This window comes from Amblyomma maculatum, chromosome 2 (genome assembly GCF_055883805.1).
Source record: "Amblyomma maculatum isolate TAMU_Amacu chromosome 2, ASM5588380v1, whole genome shotgun sequence".
In the NCBI taxonomy this organism is placed as follows: Eukaryota; Metazoa; Arthropoda; class Arachnida; order Ixodida; family Ixodidae; genus Amblyomma; species Amblyomma maculatum.
In genome coordinates, this window is record NC_139345.1 from 15,106,770 (window position 1) to 15,127,760 (window position 20,991).

The 20,991-nt window shown below is 47.2% G+C and overlaps 1 protein-coding gene across 5 annotated transcripts in view; it reads left to right on the forward strand.

Moving 5' to 3' along the window:
* Positions 1-17,153, forward strand: part of LOC146198011 (protein ABHD1-like) — a 38,456-nt gene extending 21,303 nt beyond the window's left edge. For all 5 annotated transcript variants that reach the window (XM_084593316.1, XM_084593320.1, XM_084593317.1 and 2 more), the window contains exons 2-6: positions 6,357-6,682; positions 8,234-8,512; positions 11,801-12,070; positions 16,183-16,305; positions 16,816-17,153. In XM_084593316.1, the coding sequence (XP_084449442.1) occupies positions 6,416-6,682; positions 8,234-8,512; positions 11,801-12,070; positions 16,183-16,305; positions 16,816-17,097 (1,221 nt within the window). In that variant the 5' untranslated portion in view covers positions 6,357-6,415 and the 3' untranslated portion in view covers positions 17,098-17,153. The remainder of the gene's footprint in view (positions 1-6,356; positions 6,683-8,233; positions 8,513-11,800; positions 12,071-16,182; positions 16,306-16,815) is intronic.
* Positions 17,154-20,991: the final 3,838 nt, after the last annotated feature.

Consider the following 20,991-nt stretch of genomic DNA (forward strand, 5'->3'; position numbering starts at 1 on the left):
TAGATATTCCTAACCACGCTTTCGATTAAGAAAACTTAAAAACAGTGCTCATGTTTAATTTTTCTGGCCTTCGATTTCCCACGTAATATTGCCCCTTGAAATTAAGAATAAAAAGGCTCTGCCTTACCGTAAAACCTACCTGCATAGACCGGAGAGACATACCTCTCATAGATGTTCAAGTACATGTTTGTAAACAGATAAAAAATCGCATTTTATAATAATTAAACGCCTATGACCCGTTGCAAAACTCTGACACAGCGAAAATTTCACCATGGCGGCCAAACCTGTTATAGGGGCAAATATTCCGTCTGTTGAGATAACAATACCGCGCTCATTCCCTGCGCGCCTCTGCCTTGTGCTGTTGTCGAAAGTACGGCTGTGCCAAACCACTGCTTCCCTCGCTGAAGTTACGGAGTAATGCTGCTCGTCAAGATCGACATAGGACATCACGCTGCTAAGGAAGAGGCTTTTTTGTTTTTCTTTTTTGCTGAGCAGAAAACGTAACTTACCAAGAAAGCTTTCGACTTGGTCAGAACCTCAGCTGTCATGCTGGCATTACGTAGCCAGGGTGTAGAAGAGTCGTGTTAGAATGTATCAGTAGAGCCTCCATATACAGGGTGTTACAGGGAATACTAAGTAATTTTAAAAAATGGGTTTTCAGAGGTAAAATTGTTTTTGTTGCGCGAAGTTATCAAGGGTTTGGGCGTGTTCTATAAAACGGGTTAGATGTGCTCTTCAGTGGAATAATTAAATAAAATTTGTTAATTACCTTTTTAAGTATTGCAATTAGGTGCATAATTGTAATTCGGAAATTTTAGAGAATCATGAGTCAACCCGATATCCAGCATTAGATTTACGAAAACTTCATTGTGCGGAGAACTGCAGCGCTCAGAAACAGCTCTCCAGACGCGCGCAACGGGCTCCGTGCGGCAGCTGAGCGCCGCAAAGTCACGGCCCCGCGTTGACGTCAATCACAGTTGTACAAATCACCCGCGCGTTATCTTGGGCCGAGCAGCGGCGAGCCACTTTTATTTCGAACCACAGACAAAGCGCGGCGCGCATGCGATGTGTACAACTAAGTGACGTCAACACGGGGGCGTGACTTTGCGGCGCTCAGTTGCCGCGCGGAGCCCGTTGCGCGCCACTGGAGAGCTGAGTTTCTGAACGCTGCAGTTTTCCGCACAATAAAGTTTTCATAAAACCAACGATAAATATCGGGTTGACTCATGATTCTGTACAATCTCCAAATTACTATCATGCATCAATGGTAATACTTAAAAAGTTAATTAACTACTTTTGGTTTATTATTCGACTAAAGAGCACACTAACCGGTTTTATAGAACCCGCCCAGACCCTTGATAACTTTGTGCAACAAAAATAATTTTACCTCTGAAAGTTCTTTTTTTTTTTTAATTACTCGGTCTTCCTTGTAACACCCTGTATATCCTATCGGAAAGAAAAGTTTCAAGGGCGCGTCATCAGTAATCGTAGCCAATAGAATTAATTATCTAAAATCGAACGCTCATCTTGTGACATCAGCTATTGAAATCAAGAGATCGCCAAAAAATGTGGTGCTTGTAAACCAAATTTGGTTTTCTTATGTGCTAGAAACTCGTCCGCAGTATAGTACGTCAGTCAAATACTATAAAGGAAACGCGTGTCACGCTGGTAGACAGAGGCGTCGCCAGAAAATTTGTTCGGAAGCGGCTTCGGACGAACGATGGGTGGATGATCGTTTGAGCCGACGGGGATCACATTCCCTGCCATATCGGCCACGCCAGCTTGACTGAAGCACGCTCGTAATCCCCTCCACTATTTTTGTGAGGGCATTCCCCCGAAGCTCCCGGAAAACGCTGATCGGCTGGCCTATGTGCATTCCGGAAATGGTTTCTACATTGATTGATAAGGACAAGAAGAAAAAAATTACTGAACTAGGCAACGGCCTTGATAAACAGTCGAAGTGAGCCGGTGGGCAGCTGCTTCACGCTTACTCTCCCTATATGCTCTCTTTCCAGCGCGTTACATTTGTCTGGGATAATATGACCCTGCGCCCGTCCAGTCTTGTGTGTTGTCTTCCCGCGTCTGGTTTCTTTGCGCTGTGTTAATTTTTTAAAAGCTCCCAGACTAAGATCCCTGGTAAGCCTGGCGCCGACAGCGATGGGCGAGAGCTATAAGGACAAGCCTCTAAGCTTGTTTTTATCTTATCTCTCTGCTGACGACAGCGTCACTCCATTTCCTTCCTGTACTGCCTATCATTTTCATATCACTAGCATTCTGCATCGCTGTCCTTTGACGGACTTTATTCAGGCGACAGCTCAGGGTGTGCTCCGTGTAACGACTTGGGCCTTAAAAGACGCCTTTCTCGCTACAACTTCCATGCCACGTGGTCCATGCCTCTGGGATCTGTTTCGCCATGGTGCTAGGTGGTTATTGGAGACATCCCTCCTCGCCGATACCCTCCATCCCTCTCTCCCGCCGCGGTAGCTCAGTGTGGTTATGGTGCTCGAAGCTAGACCGAAAGACGCGAGTTCGATCCCTGCCGCGGCGTCCTCTTTTCGGTGCAGGCGAAAAAGCAAAGCTGCCGTGTACTATGCAATGTCAGTGAGCATTTAAGGGACCATGAAGCGGCTACAGAGGCCTCGTGTTAAATTTGTAGAATGAGTGCTTTTTCCTGCTACTTTGTGTTTAATTATCTTTCCCCTAAACAGATTACATTACTAATTTATGTGATTACCAAAGTAAAAATTAAAAAAAGACAAAGTACAATCCTGAATGCTTTCCTTGGCCTCGCCGACTGATATACATACATACATATATATATATATATATATATATATATATATATATATATATATATAGGGGAAATGAGGGTGCTCGTTATAATACATGAAGGAAAGAAGCCAACAGTCGGCGAGGCCAAAGAAAGCGTTGGGGATGGTACTTTATGTCTTTTTTTTTTTATGTTTACTTGGATAATCACAGAAATTAGTAGTGTAATCTGTTTAGGGGAAAGATAATTAAACACAAAGTAGAAGAAAAAACAACGTGCCGATGGTGGGAGCCGAACCCACGACCTCCGAATATCGCGTCCGGTGCTCTACCAACTGAGCTACATCGGCCGCTGTCCCCCCTGCTACTTGCTTTGGTATTTATGTTGTCTGTATACGAACCTTGAGAGTGTTCACCAGCGCCACCCTCAGCCAAAGCGGCGGACGTGGAACGTCCTTTGTTACCGCCAGCGTCACGTAGAACGTGATCAAGAGCGAGGGCGAAAGCTGTGCTAGAACCCTCTTACGCTACCTATGGCCTCAAGACTGCCAGAACCGAGACCCTCGTAAGCTACAAGCAGATCAATTAAGGGGAAATGAGGGTGCTCGTTATAATACATGAAGGAAAGAAGCCAACAGTCGGCGAGGTCGTGGGTTCGGCTCCCACCATCGGCACGTTGTTTTTTTTTCTACTTTGTGTTTAATTATCTTTCCCCTAAACAGATTACACTACTAATTTCTGTGATTATCCAAGTAAACATTAAAAAAAAAGACATAAAGTACCATCCCCAACGCTTTCTTTGGCCTCGCCGACTGTTGGCTTCTTTCCTTCATATATATATATATATATATTCTAAATTCTACCCTGAAGAAGGACGGTCCACCGTCCAAAACTGTTGTTAGACTAAAATAGATAATCGGGAAAGTTGTGTGACATCCTGTTTATACTCTCGATACTCTTCGCTTCCGTAACTGCCAGTAATCGCGCCCCGAACTCCATCAACGCAGGGTTGACACCACTCTGGCCAAACTTCTCCATGGTGGGAGACCAGGTGGGCCGTATGGTCCACCGGGTCTCCAACAAGCGGGGCGGATTACGAAGCAAGGATGCACTGCGGCTTGCCCATGCTTTTGTAACGAGAGCAGAATCCTCTACTCGACACCCTACTTGTACCTCTGTAAACACGATGATGATCAATTGGAGGCCATCCACAGGAAAGTCATCAAGCGGGCTCTCGGCCTTCCGGTCAGCACGTCCAACCAGACACTGCTGGCTCTGGACGTGGTGAACACCTTCCGGGAGCTACGAGAAGCCCACTTCCTAAGCCAATACACGCGTCTTACATAGATCACGTCCGATCGCCGCCTCTTGGACCCGCTACACATCAAACACGATTACCACATTGAGGAAAAGATGAGAGTGCCAGAACTCTGGAGACGCGCCCTCCGGGTCCGACCCCTTCCCCGCAACACGGTCGTCGCCAGGCGCGCGCGGAAGCGTTGGAGCGATACTATGGTCACCAGCAACACGTGTATTATGTGGATGTTGCCGGCACTTACCGCGGGGGGTGGTATACGGCTGCAGTCGAAACACAGTTAACGGGCTAACTTTCAAAGCCTACAGCACAACTCACGCGGAGGAGATTGCTATCGCTCTGGCTCTCAGTATTCCCAATTCGAAACACATCATCACCAACTCGCGAGGGGCCTGTCGGAATTATAGGCTGGGATGGGCTCCCCCGCTTGCCCGGCGTATACTTCAATCTAGCTGCCGATATATAGACCCAACTCCGCATAACCTCATTTGGGCACCCGGTCACCAGGGACTCAGGGGAAACGAACAGGCCGATCAGGCCGCCCGTGCACACTCTCCCCGGGCTATCTCCCTGTCCTTGGAAGCCAACTCCCAATCTGACAATCTGGCCCTTACATTCAAAGACATCACCGATTACTACAAGGAGGAGCACAGACGCTACCCGGCCCCTTGTAAGGGACTGGATCGCGCTGACGAGCGCCTCCTCATCAAAATTTTTACCAATACTGTACTGTGCCCGGCGGTGCTTAAACATTTCAACCCGTCCTTTGATGATGCGTGCCAGTATACTGTGGGGAGGTGGCTGACACCTTCCACATGGTCTGGGCGTGCCAGTAAAACCCATCCATTCCCCCAAACCCAGTTCATTTAGAGAGGACTGGGAGGCGGCCCTGCTCGGCTGTCAAGACCTCAAGGCTCAAAAAGGCCTTGGTTCAACGGACGCGGGCGGCGTTGCTTGCCAATGGGGCTCCGGAATAGGGGCTCCACCTAGTATTGTGAGGGGAGGAGACCGATACGTCTCTAACTCAAACACCTCTCTGTAAACATTTAATTGTTAATAAATTTTTTAACCACCACCACCAGTAAATTAACGCAACGCAGCCGAGAAGGCAGAAAAAGGAAGTGACCAGTGAATGTGTGGGAGGGAGAAAATCCATGCTTGGGAAAACTAGTGCGATAACTGTAGGTCTGGGAACCGAACATCAGCCGATCAGCGAAGTTTTCTTCACGTTTTTTTTTTTTTTTTTTTTGTCTTTCGAAGAGTTGAGTTGGGGGGGGGGAAGAGGTGTAGTGCCATATTTAATCGCTGATATTTCCTGCGTTAATGAAGCCAGCTCGAAATTTACATCGATGGAGTGACTAGTGAGAAAATACTCATCTTTCATCCGTTTTCATTAACCTCATTTTAGACGTTTCATTGTTCCTTTAAAGAACCCAGCCATTTGATCGGAGTTTCTGCAGCCCTTCCTTTACAGCCTGAATCTCTTTGGAACGTTAAACCTTATGAACCAAGCCAAACCAACCTCCCTTCCTCTTAATGGTCTATGTTACCCGCTCCGCCTTCTCTTTGACGTTTCCTCTGTTAAGAACGGGACGATCTGTGGGCCCATAATGAGCCGGAACAGCAAATCAATCGCAGCGACTGAAGCGAAAAGGCGTGGTCACAGATCAAAAATAGGTTAGCTGCAACGCGGAAGGTGTCTCCACGGATGGCTCACGCCAACCTTAAAGCGAAACTAGCCCTGCTCTCAAAATAAGCCCACCCTATCGTTGTAAAGGAATACTCGCACTAAAGATGCGAGAGAAGTCAGTAGGCTTGGTTAAAGCTTAAAGGTCTCGTGGTCCGACCAGGCGCCCGACACGTTTAATACTTGCCACAGTGACCGATAGTGGGGTACTATACTGGAAAATGGTCCATTTGACATATTTTCGACTCATTCCTTCTAGTTCTAATAAATATTTCAGTAAGCTACAGCCATTGATAGGCACCATGTTTTCTGTCCTATTTCTCGGGATGCATGGTTATCGTTATTGGGACAGTGCTGATGTTGATGTTGACCTGGAGTTCCGGCCAGGGCTGTGCTTTTGGATTTACACGATCCAAGAATGGAGATCGGCTACCCGAATTCGTCTCAGTATGTGTGCGCACCCAGACGTACGTTTGAGTCTTTCTAGCTGGTAGGTTTTATGGGTTCAGTATGCTGTATAGATGCCTGGTTTTTGTAGGCTAGTTCTTCCAAGCCTCAAAATTTTCTCTCTCTACTGACCGGCAGGCACGCCCACCAGAGGTCGGGAAATAATCGAAGGACGCGCGCTGAGTTCTCCGGTGAGGATGAAGGTGGAGTCTGAGGAGAACGCAGCAGTGGCAGCAATGTCCGGCCAGCCGAGCAAGCTGGAGCTGCTGATGTGCACGTCGTGCGCCCTGTACGTCTTCTACTACGTACTGGTCTTGAAGCACCGGCCTCGTCTCGTCTGTCGGCCGGGTGGCATGCGACGCTTCATGACGGCCACCTTCGGCGACTTCCTGCAGGGCTTCTACCGCACGCCAATCTGGTGTGTCGGCGCTAACTTGCAGTCGCTCGTCAGCTCCCTCTACCAGGTGAAGTGGCAGATTTTCAACACTCTGAGGACTCCGGAAGAATGGTACGCCCTTTTTCATGCTATACATACAGCACCTGACGCAGGCCTTATGCTTTGTATGTATACGTGAAAACTGATGTACCATCCCATTTGTATCGCTCATTTTCATTTGCTGCAGCTGTTACTCTTTCCTTTCTATTTCTTTTGTGCGCTCAGCTCCGGTTAATCATCACAATGAACAATAAGTTTGCAATGCCATTGTTCTGATCAAAAATCTGTTGTTTTAAACCCGTAACGCACGCTTTCTATGATGTTCTTTTTATCGGCACTTTCTTCTCTCTCTCTCTCTCTCTCTCTCTCTCTCTCTCTCTCTCTCTCTCTCTCTCTCTCTCTCTCTCTCTCTCTCTCTCTCTCTCTCTCTCTCTCTCTCTCTCTCTCTCTCTCTCTCTCTCTCTCTCTCTCCCCTCCCCCCACCTACACACACACACACACTTAATTTTTCTGGACTTCAGTAACAGCGCAGGTAGAAAGAAAGGACGGGATAGAACACAAGAGAAGGAGCGCCAACTAGTCCAACAGGCATCAATCTTGGATTATTCTTTCTTCTCACTCCCCCTCTTCGCGACTGCGGCGTACATAGCCGTATTTACATTCGCTTTCTGTGCGGGGGAATATGCTAAATCCTAAGGATTGGATCCCTGCCTTGTCCTGGCGGAGGGGCTTGCGAAACTCGACGAAGTCGTGAGCTCTGCTGTGTAGGGCCACCCAAGATAGGTCACGGCAGAGAGTTCTGACAAAATGTGATTCACTGGAGAAGGTAATTGCAGCCCACTCCAGTATTTCCTGCCAAGAAAACCCTATAGCGTGGCGTGACATGGTCCATAGGGTCACGAAGAGTCGGACGCGACTGAACGACTGAACTGACTGAAGGATAGGCTGGCCAGTTTTGTGCAAGCAGAAGGATGGGTACAAGTTAGACCGTACTTCATTGCCAGGCTTTGTAAACAAATCAGTTGTCAAGCCATGATGCTTACAGCCCAATATACAGTCTTCACGACACGAACACGAAACAGGTGACATTGGAACACAGAGCGAAACCAGTCGCGGCTAGTCAGACCAGTCGTCTGGACAGAGTCATTCATAGCTCTAAAGGTCGGCAGTCAGACCAGTCGTCTGGACAGAGTCATTCATAGCTCTAAAGGTCGGCGTTTTGGATTTTAAATTTTAAGGACCAGCTAGCACGGTTTTCTGTGCCACACTACCATGGTATACCGGCTATTTTCGGGTGAGCAGTTGCAAGAACGGCGACATTGTATATGAGGTCTATATATATACTGAAACCTAGCCGTAGGGACATATAGCCACTCCTCGCCGTTCGAATCGAATCAATCAGCCCCCCCCCCCACCCCCCCCCCCCACCCCCCCACCCCCTTTTTCTTTTCTTGGCTGTGCTTCTGGTTACATGTACCACCTCAGCAGCTCAACTCGGCCTAAAACGTTATATCTGGCCCTCCCGAAAAAAATACATGGCTATGTGTCTGGCGCTGAACGTGAGTGTTGTGCGCTGCAGAAGCGGCTTCCGGAAGTGTCTTACCGGCGGGAATACCTGTCCCTGCCTGATGGCGGCCGGCTGGCACTCGACTGGCTCAACGAGGACATGCAGGGCGCCGTGCTGCTGGTGTTGCCCGGCCTGTGCGGGGACAGCCAGGCTTACTATTTGCGCTCATTTGTACCGCTGGCCAGGTCTCTGGGCTGTCCCTTGGTCGTCATGAACGGCCGCGGACGCGGGGGCCTGCCGCTTGCCACACATCGCATCACCCACATTCCCAGCGTCGGAGATCTGACAGAGGTGCGTTCTCTCTTTCTCTCTGTCGGCGGACGTTGCGTCAGTCAGCCATTTCTCAGCAGGGTTTCAACGTTTTACCTGCATTAACGACTTTTACGCTTGCTTTCCGAGCGGTCGAGTTTCGGCATTGTGTCACTTGTCAAAAGAAGCGTGTCTCAACTGCATTATTGGCCCATTCCCACGAGTAAAGCTTATACTCAGCGCAATATAAGACCACGGGGATTGACTGTTCAGATTTTCTCCATAGCAATCGATGTTCACCATATTGTTGCTCTCGAGTACGTCCTCTCAATAACATACACGGGCAAGTTTTTTGAATCCAGCATGTCTTGGGAGACTCGTTTGGGAAATGTTTATTGTAATCGACTTGATAGTGTTGCTTGGTTGCTTTATCACTGCAGAAGCATAGTTCCCTTCCCAGTAAAAAAAAAAAAATAAGATTAAAGAGCACTGCAGAATCGACATTAGAATAATGCGAAAGCACGGACGCTGCTGTTGGTTGCTTCTGGTTGCTTCTAGTAGCTTAATTCACTTCTTGTTTACCCCTTTTATTCTTTGGTATTTTCAAATTGCTCGCCAATGCCTTCCTATGCCCTTTTTTTTTTTCGGCTCTACTTCCGGTTGCGTGACGTCATATCCTCGGCGTCATATGCACTAAAGCGCCCGTTTTTCTCTTCCCGTTTTCACTCCCATCTTTCTTCCTTCCCTTACGGCGGTTCAGGTGTCCACAGCCCCCCCCCCTCCCCCCCGGGGTGGCGCAGTGGTAAGACGCCCGACCACTGTGCCGAAGTACCCGGGTTCGAACCCGACCTCGGCGGTTGCGTTTCGATGGAGGCGAAACGAAGAGGCGTCCGTGTGCTGTGCGATGTCAGCGCAAGTTAAAGATCCCCAGGTGGTCGAAATTACTCCGCAGCCCTCCACTGCGGCTCCTCTTTCTCTCTTTCCACTTTCACTCCCACCTTCCTCCCTTCCCTTACGGCGCGGTTCAGGTGTCCACAGAAAACAAGTGAAACAGTTGCCGCGCCTTTTTCTTCCTGTAAATCAATCGGTGTCCACAGAACAAGTGTGCAGACACTGCGCCTTACCTTTTTCCTGTGAACCAGTTATTCTAATTAATTACCTAATTTACTTATTGGACAAATTATTTGCTGCAGCAACATTACGTCAGCCTCTATTGACACCACTCAACCTCTACCACTTCTCAATTACCCGCAACTGCTGCGGACACGATTTTTCGGACGCGATCTGCGGACAGAAATTCGTGAACATAATGAAGTAACACTTTCGCGTTAAAAAAAAAAAAAAAATGGCTGTGCATGCACTTGCTTACAGTATATACATCGTTGTGACATTACAGTATTTGCTTTTTGATCGCGTCTTTGGCGTAACCGTGTTGATTTTTAGGAGTGTAACTTACTGCATTTGGCCTCATCGGATAAACGGGAGACGCAGTGCAGCTAATGATGCGTTTTTTCTGTTCTCCGATCAAGCACCAGACACGGCAAGGCAGGACGTTGTGCGTATGTGCCGAAAGTGTTCAATGACTTGACGGATGAAATTTATTCTGCTACATCTATAGCCATGTTAAAAAACCTACTTGGTTTGATTTGAACCTTCACGCCGGGTTTTTCATTGACAGATGTGTCTCATAGGAACCTTTTCCACTAGATTGAATTGTCGGGAATGTCTATTTTTTCACGTCAGTTGTCGTGAGTGTTTCTTCTTTCACTTTACTGTCAGAAACAGGAAACCCTTTCCATAATAATTGGTTCACAGGAAGGGAAAGGCGCAGTATCTGTCACACTTGTTTCTGTGGACACCTGAACCGCAACGTAAGGGAAGGGAGGAAGGTGGGAGTGAATGTGGAAAGAGAGAAAGAGGAGCCGCAGTGGAGGGCTACGGAGTAATTTGGACCACCTGGGGATCTTTAACGTGCGCTGACATCGCACAGCACACGGACGCCTCTTCGTTTCGCCTCCATCGAAACGCAGCCGCCGAGGTCGGGTTCGAACCCGGGTCTCCGGCACAGTAGTCAGGCGTCTTACCTCTGCACCACCCCGGCGGGGCAAAAAACCCTTTCCATGTTACTTCGTTTTTGTTTATTGTACTTTAAATAAAATAAAATCCTGTGCATTGCCGCGCTAACTTGCCGGGCCAATTACTACAAGCTGCTTGTGGCTTAGACGGGCCTGTTGAGTTTTGTAATTAAATATGATGGCAATACAGTATTATTATTATCATCATCATTATTATTATTATTATTATTATTATTATTATTATTATTATTATTATTATTATTATTATTATTATTATTATTATTATTATTTCGCTCTGCATCTTGGCGCCTCCGCTTGGCAAGTAGCGTAGTGTAGCTCTCGCTACAAAAAAAAAAAAAAAAAAAAAAAAAAAAGCGAACATTGACAAGGTCATTTGTTGGTCGAGTTGGTGACTATGTTCCATATCTACAGAGCGATAAATAGGACAAGAAAACTAGAAACACAGCACGGCGAAATATGCGAAGAAACGAAATGTATAGACAGGTCAGCCCCGCCGCTGTAGTGCAGTGGTAAGATGCCCGACCACTGTGCCGGAGTAACCGGGCTCGATCCTGACCGCCGGCGGCTGCGTTTCGGTGGATTCGAAACAGCGAGGCGACCGTGTGCTTTGCGATGTCAGCGTTGTTGTTGTGGCTGTAGGAAGAAGGAAAAGAAAATGCACCTCCGCTGCCTCGTGCAGACAGAAGAGAAACTAAAGAAAGGAAAAAGAACAGGAAGAGAAAGACTCGCGCCGCAACAACAGCCGTCGTCCACCACCGAAGCAGTGGCGGGTGCAATGACGGCCTACAACAGGTAAAATACGGTGGCTGGCTAGCCCCCGCCGCAAGCGGCGTTGACCTACCGTCCCAGCCCCGTAGGGCCAGGATCTGCCACCCTTCACCACCTCCTTCGATGCCAGCGCACGTTAAAAGATCCCCAGGTGGTCGAAATTACTCCTTAGCCCTCCACTACGACTCCTCTTTCTCTCTCTCCTCTTTCACTCCTGCGTTCCTCCCTTCCCTTTCGGCGCGGGTCAGGTGTCCACGGAAACAAGTGTGACAGATACTGCGCCTTTCCCTTCCTGTAAACTAATTATTATACTAGACAGGTCACAGGAGACCGGGTGCAGTTCCGCAATGCACATGCGCAAGCGGGATTCATGTATGGGTTGCTTGCAGCTACTGGCGGAATTTAGTCATGGGCTATGATCTGCGGATACGCGACGTGCCGACTGCACACCTCCGACTTTGTGCAGGTTGTGGACGCAGTGCGGTTACGCTACCCGGACCGCTGCCTGGTGGCTGTGGGCTACTCGCTGGGCGGCCTGCTCATCAGCATGTACCTGGCCAAGTTAGGCCAGCAGGCGCGCATCGACGCCGGGCTGGCCATCTCGACGCCTTTCCACCTGCCCACGGCCAAGCGAAACCTCGAGCAGTGGTGGAACAGCAACTTCGGCGTGCTTCTCTACATGGCCAGCAATCTGGTGGAGCACCTGAAGGACAACGAGGACGTCCTCCGTGCCACCGTGGGTCACACTCCGTTGTCTGGTGCACTTTTAACGCAGTAGCGGTAAAGGCCCCCGTTCTGCAGAAAATCAGGTTTCGGCGCTGTAAGGGAAAAATAATCGAGCATGCCTCTGGCAGGTGGTGTATAGTTGGCAGGTGACATGGCCGGGCACTGATTAGTCGTTCGGGTACGTGACGTCACGAGACCACGCGACGTGGCTGCGTTGGAAGGAGCTACCAACTCAGAAAAGCTTTTTTTTTTTTTTGACATTGGAGCGTGAGGAAAATAGAACTGTCCGGGGCGCTTGAATCCCGTCCAGACACGTCTGCACGTTCGCATGCCTTAGTTAAACGGGGTTTCATATCTGTGTCTTTCATATATGGTCTTTCACATGATATGGTAGCTTAAGACTGTATGCTAAACAGTATGGGTGAGGTATGAAGGCACAATTTTAGTGACCACTGTTTAAGCGTGTTGCAAGTACATACTCTCGAACGAGGATCCGCAACGGGAGTCGCCGACGTGTCGCGTCATATAACCTTAAAGTTACGGCATCCATTTCCTGCTGGATTATTGAACTGGAGCTAGAATGCCCTGGTTTCTAGCTGGAAATGTTACACCTGCAGTCAAGGACAACCTGGAAAATTTCCGGCTGGACTTTCATCAATTTGCAGTAATTGGAAATTCAACTGGTAAAGGTGCTTTTCAGCTGGAATGGGTACGCTTGGGGAAAGTCTGTCGACAGTCAAATTTTTCTCTTTTTTCTTTTTTTTTATTACTACATACTGCAGCTCCATCCAGAGCTATAGCAGAAAAAATAAGGGGAGGGGGGGGGGGGGGGGGAGGCAGAGCGAAAAATTCGAAGTAATCATACAGTGAAAATCAACTAAACAAGCAGGCAGGCAAAAGTATAAACAAAGTAATAATTGAATTGTGTTCATGAATACAGTGAAACAGTGACTTATTGCGTTAACAAACTCATGCAATGGAATGTGGCGATACGAGCCAGGTAGCCTTTTCCGTGCCTCGATCGTACGAGGGAAAAAGCGGTTTAAATGTGTTGGTTCTATCGTAGTAAGGACTGAGGTTAAGTTCATGGTAGTGCCTTATGAACTTGCGATGCGCCGGATTAATATAACTTGTAGGTAAAAGCTGATAATGAGCACGTACAGTACAATAAATAAATTTCAAAGATTCTACCTGCCGGTGACTAGATAATGTTAGGTTCAATGAAGCAAGGGCGGACGTCGGCGATAAATCCCTGCGATACTGGCGACAAATGAAACGAACAGCTTTTCTTTGAACACTTTCTATCTGGGAGATGTCTGTTAGATTGTGGGGATTCCATATCATTGCAAGCATAATCAAATATGGGAAAGATAAACGATTTTGACCTCAGTGACGAGTTAACATGAAGCTTGAGCTAAGTTAGTTCTCAGGTATCCTAATTTCTTAAGGGCCATTTACCGAAAAGAAAAAAAGAGGCTGCATTTTTTACGAAAAGAACGTTTTTAAAAAGTTCGTGTGGCAGCGCAAGTTGTACGTTCGCAGCGGTGCCGGTTGGGTGCTAGCAGCAGTACTGAAATGGCGTTCGTTGGGGCAGCAAACGATGGAGGCGAAACGAAGTGGCGTCCGTGTGCTGTGCGATGTCAGTGCACATTAAAGATCCCCAGGTGATCGAAATCACTCCGGAGCACTCCACTATGGCACTCCTTTTTCTCTTTCCGTTTTCACTCCCGCCTTCCTCCCCTCCCTTACGACGCGGTGCAGGTGTCCACAGAACAAGTGTGACAGATGCTGCGCCTTTCCTTTCCTATGAACCAATTATTATTGGGGCAGCGAACTGCAGAATTTTTTTTATTCCACCAGATTCTGCACAGTGACGCATTTAGGTATTCCTAAACAGATCAACAGTCATTCATAGCGGTTCATCGCGCTAACACATAGAACGACAATAGAGAGTTTTAGTTTCACGTACGTGGGAGCTTCACGTACGTGAAGCGCCTACGTGTGACCAGTGCGCATGCGCAGAACGTGAAGAGTCCGCGGGAGTTTCACGGACGTACGTGAGATTCGGATTTTCACGTTGGCGTCTTCACGTTGCTGGCGTACGTAGAGTTGACAACATGGCGACGCCCTGCCCGCCCGCTTCACAGCAATAACAGCTTCGCCGCTAATTCCTCGGCGCGATATCGTGTTCTAAACTGTTGTATTCGCTTTAAGCTTACCCAATCTTACCCTCGCGTAAAGTTTCAAGTGACAAATAGCCTTTATTTTTTAGATAGAAGGACGATTTTTCAGCTGTTAAGCCTGACGCAGAAGCGTTTGTCGTCGTCATAGCAACGATCTCGCGAGGTCACGCCAGACCAGAGTTGAGCGAGAAGTGGCTAGAGTGCAAGATGCAAGCCGGCAGCCAACCAGAGCCAATCCGTTGTAGGGAGAAGGTTGTGAAGTTGTAAGCATGAGTTCTGTTGGTTCTGTTGCCCAGCGAATTCTCTTTTCCTAAAGCGACGATCTGGATATGCTTCGCGACGTGAGAGAATGCAATCCATTCGAAGACTGCATGCGACACGCTGTGCGGTGGACGCATATAGGTATGCGTCTTGCTAATTGTTCACTGTAGAGCAACGACGTTGAGAACAGCAATTTCCAATTCGACCGACTCTTGGCTACGGCCGCAGCGTGGCTCGGTTCAAGGCAGCTCGACTAAACAAAATTAGTTTGGTTCATCTGTACTAGATGGCGCGGCATAACACGTACGCACAGTTTTTCGAGACTTGTATGAAAGGTCCATACATTTTGCTTCACGTACACCACGTACGTGAAACTAAAAGTAGTCCTGGCGAAATGCGCGCTGCGCACGTAGACTTCTCACGTTTGCGTACGTAACTCTGTACGCACGTGAAACTAAAACTGTCTAATAAATACAACACCACCACGGAGCGCGCCGTGGTATTTGCGTTTATTGTCGTTCTATGCGTTAGCGCGGTGAACCACTAAGATCAACAGTTTGCTGCACAATCTGAGACCATCTCGATATAAAGAATGATTTAAAACCTTATTATCTTCAAAGGCGGCATTGCGTGTAAAGCAACATAGATACGAGGGCGCAATGTGGCACTCATGCATGAAATATGGAGTCCGAGTGACCGTCATGTCCAGAACAGGATGCGTTTCGATAGAGGCGAAATGAAGAGGCGTCCGTGTGCTGTGCAATGATGTTGGTGTGGCTGTAGGAAGAAGGCAAAGAAAATACACGAGCCTGATACTGGCTCTGTAGCTAAGCCACCTCCGCTGCCTCGTGGCGTACAGAAGAGAGAACGTCTCTATTTTCTCCTCTGTCCGCAGTGGAGGTGGCTCAGCTACAGAGCCAGTAGCAGGCTCGTGCATTTTCTTTTCGTTCTTCCTGAAGCCACACCAACAACCCAAGACACACACACGAGGTTGACCCCGCAGGGCGTTCGATCCAGGCGCCCATGCTGCGCCATTAATTTGGCGCTTCCTCGAACGCCGCACCGCACAGCGTATAGAAGCAGCTAGAGTCAGGGCAACATGCATCATCGGCGTTTCACATTGCTTTACAGGAAAGAAAAGGCGCAGTATCTTTCATAATTCTCCGCGGACACCTTAACCGAGCCGTAAGGAAAAAGTAGGAAGGTGGGATTGAAAATAGAGAGAAAGAGGTGCCGTAGTGGAGGGCTTCAGACTACCGCGCAATAGACGCTTTCACCACATCGCACTTTAGTGGTCCAAAGTGCCACCTATGGCATAAATAAAGCTGTCTCATTGCTAAACATGTATGACTACAGCAAGCTCAGCCAAAAAAACGTACCTCTCGTTACGTATATCCTGGCATAGCTGAGCTAAACCACTGCCATTTTTTTTTTCTTTTGTTCTCCTGTCCGCACGAGGCAGCGGAGGTGGCTCAGCTACAGAGCCAGTAGCAGGCCCGCGCATTTTGTTTTAAATTCTCTCGAGACTGCTTTATCGCTGTTAAGAACAAAATTATTCGGACCCGTAGTGTTGGTTTTTGTTGCGTGTTAACTCCCAAGAGATGCGTGTACAGTTCATTAATGAGCGAGATTTGTGTCCGGTACGTAACGAAGCTCCAACCTTCGCGCACGTGCGCAGAACGAGGTCAACGCGGATGACGTGTTCGCCTGCTGGACGCTGGGCCAATTCGACAAGGCGTACACGGCTCCGGCATTCGGGTTCAGTTCTACGGAGGGACTCTACGAGACTTACAGCCTCAAGGTAACCTGGCCTGTGAACTTAAGCGAGCGCGAACCTCTCCGAGATAGCCCCACTCACAACCCTCTCCTTTAGCAAACCTGCGGGATCCCTGCCGTGCTCGGAGTGTCTTGTCTTTCACTTTCGCAGGACGTGGGACTGTAAGCGTGGAAGACAAGCGTGATCGCTAGCCAACCGTTGCTAATGGACCGTGCCAAGGCGATGGTCGGCACCTTTGGAGCCCCCAGTTATCTGGGGCTCAGCTACCCCGTTTGAAACTCGGGGCAACTCTTTGCTGCTACAGAATGACTATTATGGTTAACGAATTTTCTAAAAAGTTCCATGTGTGTTTTATAAAACACGTTAAATACATGTAAAAATGGTTCCATACGTGTAAACTGATCGCCAGAAACCTTCTAATGAAAACAGCCGTCTGCTGGTCTTGACTGTTTATTATTGCGCTTGTGGTTCTAAACAGAACACCGGCGTGTTAATATCACCCACTAAGAAGAGCGCATGCGGCGGCGCACGCAGGGCAAGCTGTCGGGAGTTCAGCGTCCGCTGGTGTTCCTCATGGCCGACGACGACGTGTTCGGCTCGAGGGACACCTTTCCCGACGACGAGATCGTCAACTCGCGCTGGCTGGCTGCCGTGGTGACCCCGTGTGGCGGCCACCTGGGCTTTGTCGACGGCTGGCTGCTACCGCGGCCACCCTTCTACTCGGAGCGATTCGCGGCCACATACGTGCGGGAAATCCTGCGCGTCGCTAGTGCCCACGGCTCCAAAGGGCTGGAGAACCTGGGCGAGGACTGTTGATCACTTTCGCCGTCAACCGCGCATAGTGTTATTAAATATCTATAGACGTTGCCTAACGTTCCCCGCTTACTTCATGGCGACAGTTATACGAAGTGCTCTTTGAACGATTGCGCCATCAATGTTTTTCTTTATTTATTTTATCGCGAAAACAATACTACTTTCACTTTGAAGCCTTTGCGGTGCGACGGCGGTGCACATGAAATGACCTTTCGCATGACCTCTGTGTGACGTCACGCCTCAAAGCTGGGCGACCAACTCGCGCCGTCCGTGAGAGACGGCGGTGCACATGAACGGCGGCCTAACTGCCGCTCTCTCCGCCAGGAGCGCCACAGGTGTTGTGACGTTATACAGCGGTATAAAGCGATGACCGACTCGCGCCGTCCGTGAGAGACGGCGGTGCGCATGACTACGATGCCGCCTATTGCTAAGGATACTTTCGCAACCTACCGGGCTTAACCAAGCTAAGCATCTTCCAATTTTTTTTTTTAGTGACTACGGCTGCCATTAGAGGCTTTCAGCTTAGCGGATACCAATTAGCAGAGACTTGTCGAATCGCTGAATGACGGCTGCGCGTGAGCAGTGGCTTCATCTGGCCAGACCCCCACCTGTGTGCCTGCGCAGCCCGCACCCGGTGGTGTCTACTGCAATGTGAACGACACAAACGCGACCGCCACCTTACAAGTCTAACCAAAGCTCGAAGCTTAGGCAAATACAACTCCAAACGAAACTCAATCAGGATCGACCGCATACACCCTGCCGAATTCAAATCAGATTGCTCAAAATGTAGCCATGAGGGCCACGATGAATCACTTCTCGTGGGATGTAGGTGCACACTAGAAAAATCGTCTTCAAAAATATTGTATGCTTAACGTTCGCTATAACATAGAAATGAAATAACATTATTAAGAACTGGTTCGAATACCACTTCACTTTTCAACGAAAAGAAAATTGCCAGAAATGAAATGAAATTGCCAGAAATAGCAAATTTCTTCCACTTTAAGCAATCCTCAACACTGCCAATAAGCATAAAACGAGTTTAGGAGCATTGTGAAGGCTTTGGATACTGAATAGGTTAAAATGTAACTAAATTCAGCAAATACTAAATAGAACTTTTGACGCTTACACTTTAAGGGGAAGTCATAAGTACTTTATACAGAAGGAAAGCATGTATGCAGTTTTATATTTATTTTTATATTTTAATTAAAATGCAATAATTTTAATGGCTAATATTTATAAAGTACTTAGTACTGTTTTTAGCAGCATTTGATAAAGATCGAAAATGCGGTAGTTTTTAAATTCGATTCAAAGTGGTCCATTTTTTTACACTTTTGAATATTAGCTCATTTTAATATAACATGGAGAAAGAACGGACTACTGGAGCTTCAACGTTTCCTGGCATAAAGCGTAAGGCCTGGATAATACAGAGAAAAAGTTTCAATGGCAACACTTTACTTAGTCGCCCCAGTATGTTGGGCTGAATATTGACAATTTTCAGAACAAGCGTTAAGATTTCTATTAATCTTTATAATTTTAAACTATATAATGCAACACTTTTTAGACAGTAATATTTTTGAGGTACTGAGAATTCTTTGTGGATAGTTTTATAAAAAACGAAGATGGTGTTTTCTTTTTAAATGGAAATCAAACGCGTCTTTTTTACTGTTTTCGAATTTTGGGCGAATTTTATGCGTTGTGCAGAAACCACCAAATGGTGTAGAGCTCCCAACTTCGCCTGACGTTAGGGAAATAACCTGAATAATAAAGAATAAAAGTGTTAGCGCAAGCAGCGCAACGCATCATGCCTGTAGTTAAGGTGGGAAATATACTTTTTTTGTGTGTTTTTTGCAGCGCGTTGCTCCTGGAGCCATATGTTTGCGATATTTTACTAAATGAACTGCAAAAATAAAACAGCTAGGTTTTTAATAGTTCTCATAAAAGTATAAAGTTGCATAAATTTAGTGAGTAAAAAGTAACAGGTGACAAAAGTTTAGTACGCAAGCAACAGGTCTCGAAACGTGCAACTTTTTGAAATTGGAAAAACTTCGTTTTCCGCCGCTAGTCATATACAATTTTTTACGAGAAAACTACTGCATATCTTGCAAAACTAAAGCTCATGTCTTTGTGTCGAGACATATGACCACCATATATAAAAATTTAATTAGAAACAAAGAATGGTCATGGGGGACTCGATTGCCGTTCTTACCAGAAAACGAGCGCGCGCGCGCATGCACGCACGCACGCCGCACACGCACACACACACACACACGCACACACACACACGCACGCCGCCACGTACCACCACCACACCACACGAGACCATTTTTTGTTTGTAATGAAATTTTTATATATTGGGGGAGGGAGGGGGGGGGGGACGTGTCGACATAAAGGAATAAGTCTTGGTTTTGCAAGTTACGCCGTAGTTTTCTCAGAAAAAAAAAAAAATCTTATATCGCTAGAGGTGGAAAACGCAGTTTATTCCATTTCGAAAAGTTGCACGCGTGGAGCCCTGCTGCATGCTCACTAGAATTGTCGTACATAAGCTTTTATTCAAAAATCTGTGTAATGCTTCTTTTAAAAAGTTGAGACGTAGTTTTGTTGACGAAGTTGCTTTAGTAAAATATTTTTAACATCGCTCCAGGTGCGACGCGCAGCGAAAAAAATCAAATTTCAGCCCTAAATTCTGGCGCGATGCATTCGGGCACTGTCAGTAAAACCATTGCCCTGTTTTATTCTGGTTGTGTTCTTCATCTCAGGAGAAAGTTGAAATTCGCGATTTCTTGCAATTTTATTGAAAAAGGCAAGTGACACTAACTATTTTTCTACCCTGTCATTTTTTTTTAGCAATCTTATTCAATCGAGCGTTTAATTATATTGTCACGTGCCTTTGAGCGTCATGAGAAGGATGCAGAAGAAACTGGGGAGAAAGAAAGAGGGAACAGACGCTGGCAAAGCCTTGCGGACTCGCAGTGCTATAGACTGCAAATAAACACCCTCGTTACGTACTGAGTACGTAACAATATTTTTGAGTTCTAAGTTATTACAAAAATTCATAATATATTTGTGAAATCGATTTCCTAATACGCACTTATGTGCTAGATCGTAAGAAAAATGCTTTGCGTCGTGATAATTTTGGTGGAATTATATATATTTCTTGGAAAGCGTAGCAGGGGGCGGCAGAAAGTTAGGTGGGCGGATGAGATTAAAAAGTTCTCGGGGGTCAAGTGGATGCAGCTAGCACAGAACCGGGTTAAGTGGAGAAATATGGGAGAGGCCTTCGCCCTGCAGTGGGTATAGTCAGGCTGATATGATGATGATGATATATATTTCTTTGTGGCAGCAGCACGAATGAACCGAGATGGCGAGTATTGTCGAAGGAGCTGTTTAGCGCAGAGGTAACGGGAGTCAACACAAAGCGAGCACTCCGTCCACCTAACCTGCAAAAGCTTCAAGCAAAACGCGAGGCTCGAGGCTTTGCAGTCGATGGCGTGTTTCCATTGTGTTTCCTGGCATTTCCTCTGCGCTAGATAGCTAGATAAAGAGAGGGGTTTCTCAAAGTGCTCACCAACTTTGCAATCACATTTATGGTCGAACTATTTTTATTAAATTAGAAAAGTTAACCGAATTACTAATTAATTAATGGAAAAAAAAATGCCTTCGGTGCGCGAGACTTCTGTCAACTTTATGCTACTGGTTTCCCTAGCGTACCTGAAATAATAAACTCTTAAACCGTTGGTTCAAGTTAGCTGCGACACCAGGTATATATAGGATGGCCGAGGAAGTCGCACTGATAAGAAAAATTTAATTTCAACTCGATAAAAAACTGCAAGAAGGGAGAGAGCGAAATTGATGCACCTAGCAGGCAATCCTTCCCGACTCAACCGCTGGACGCAACGT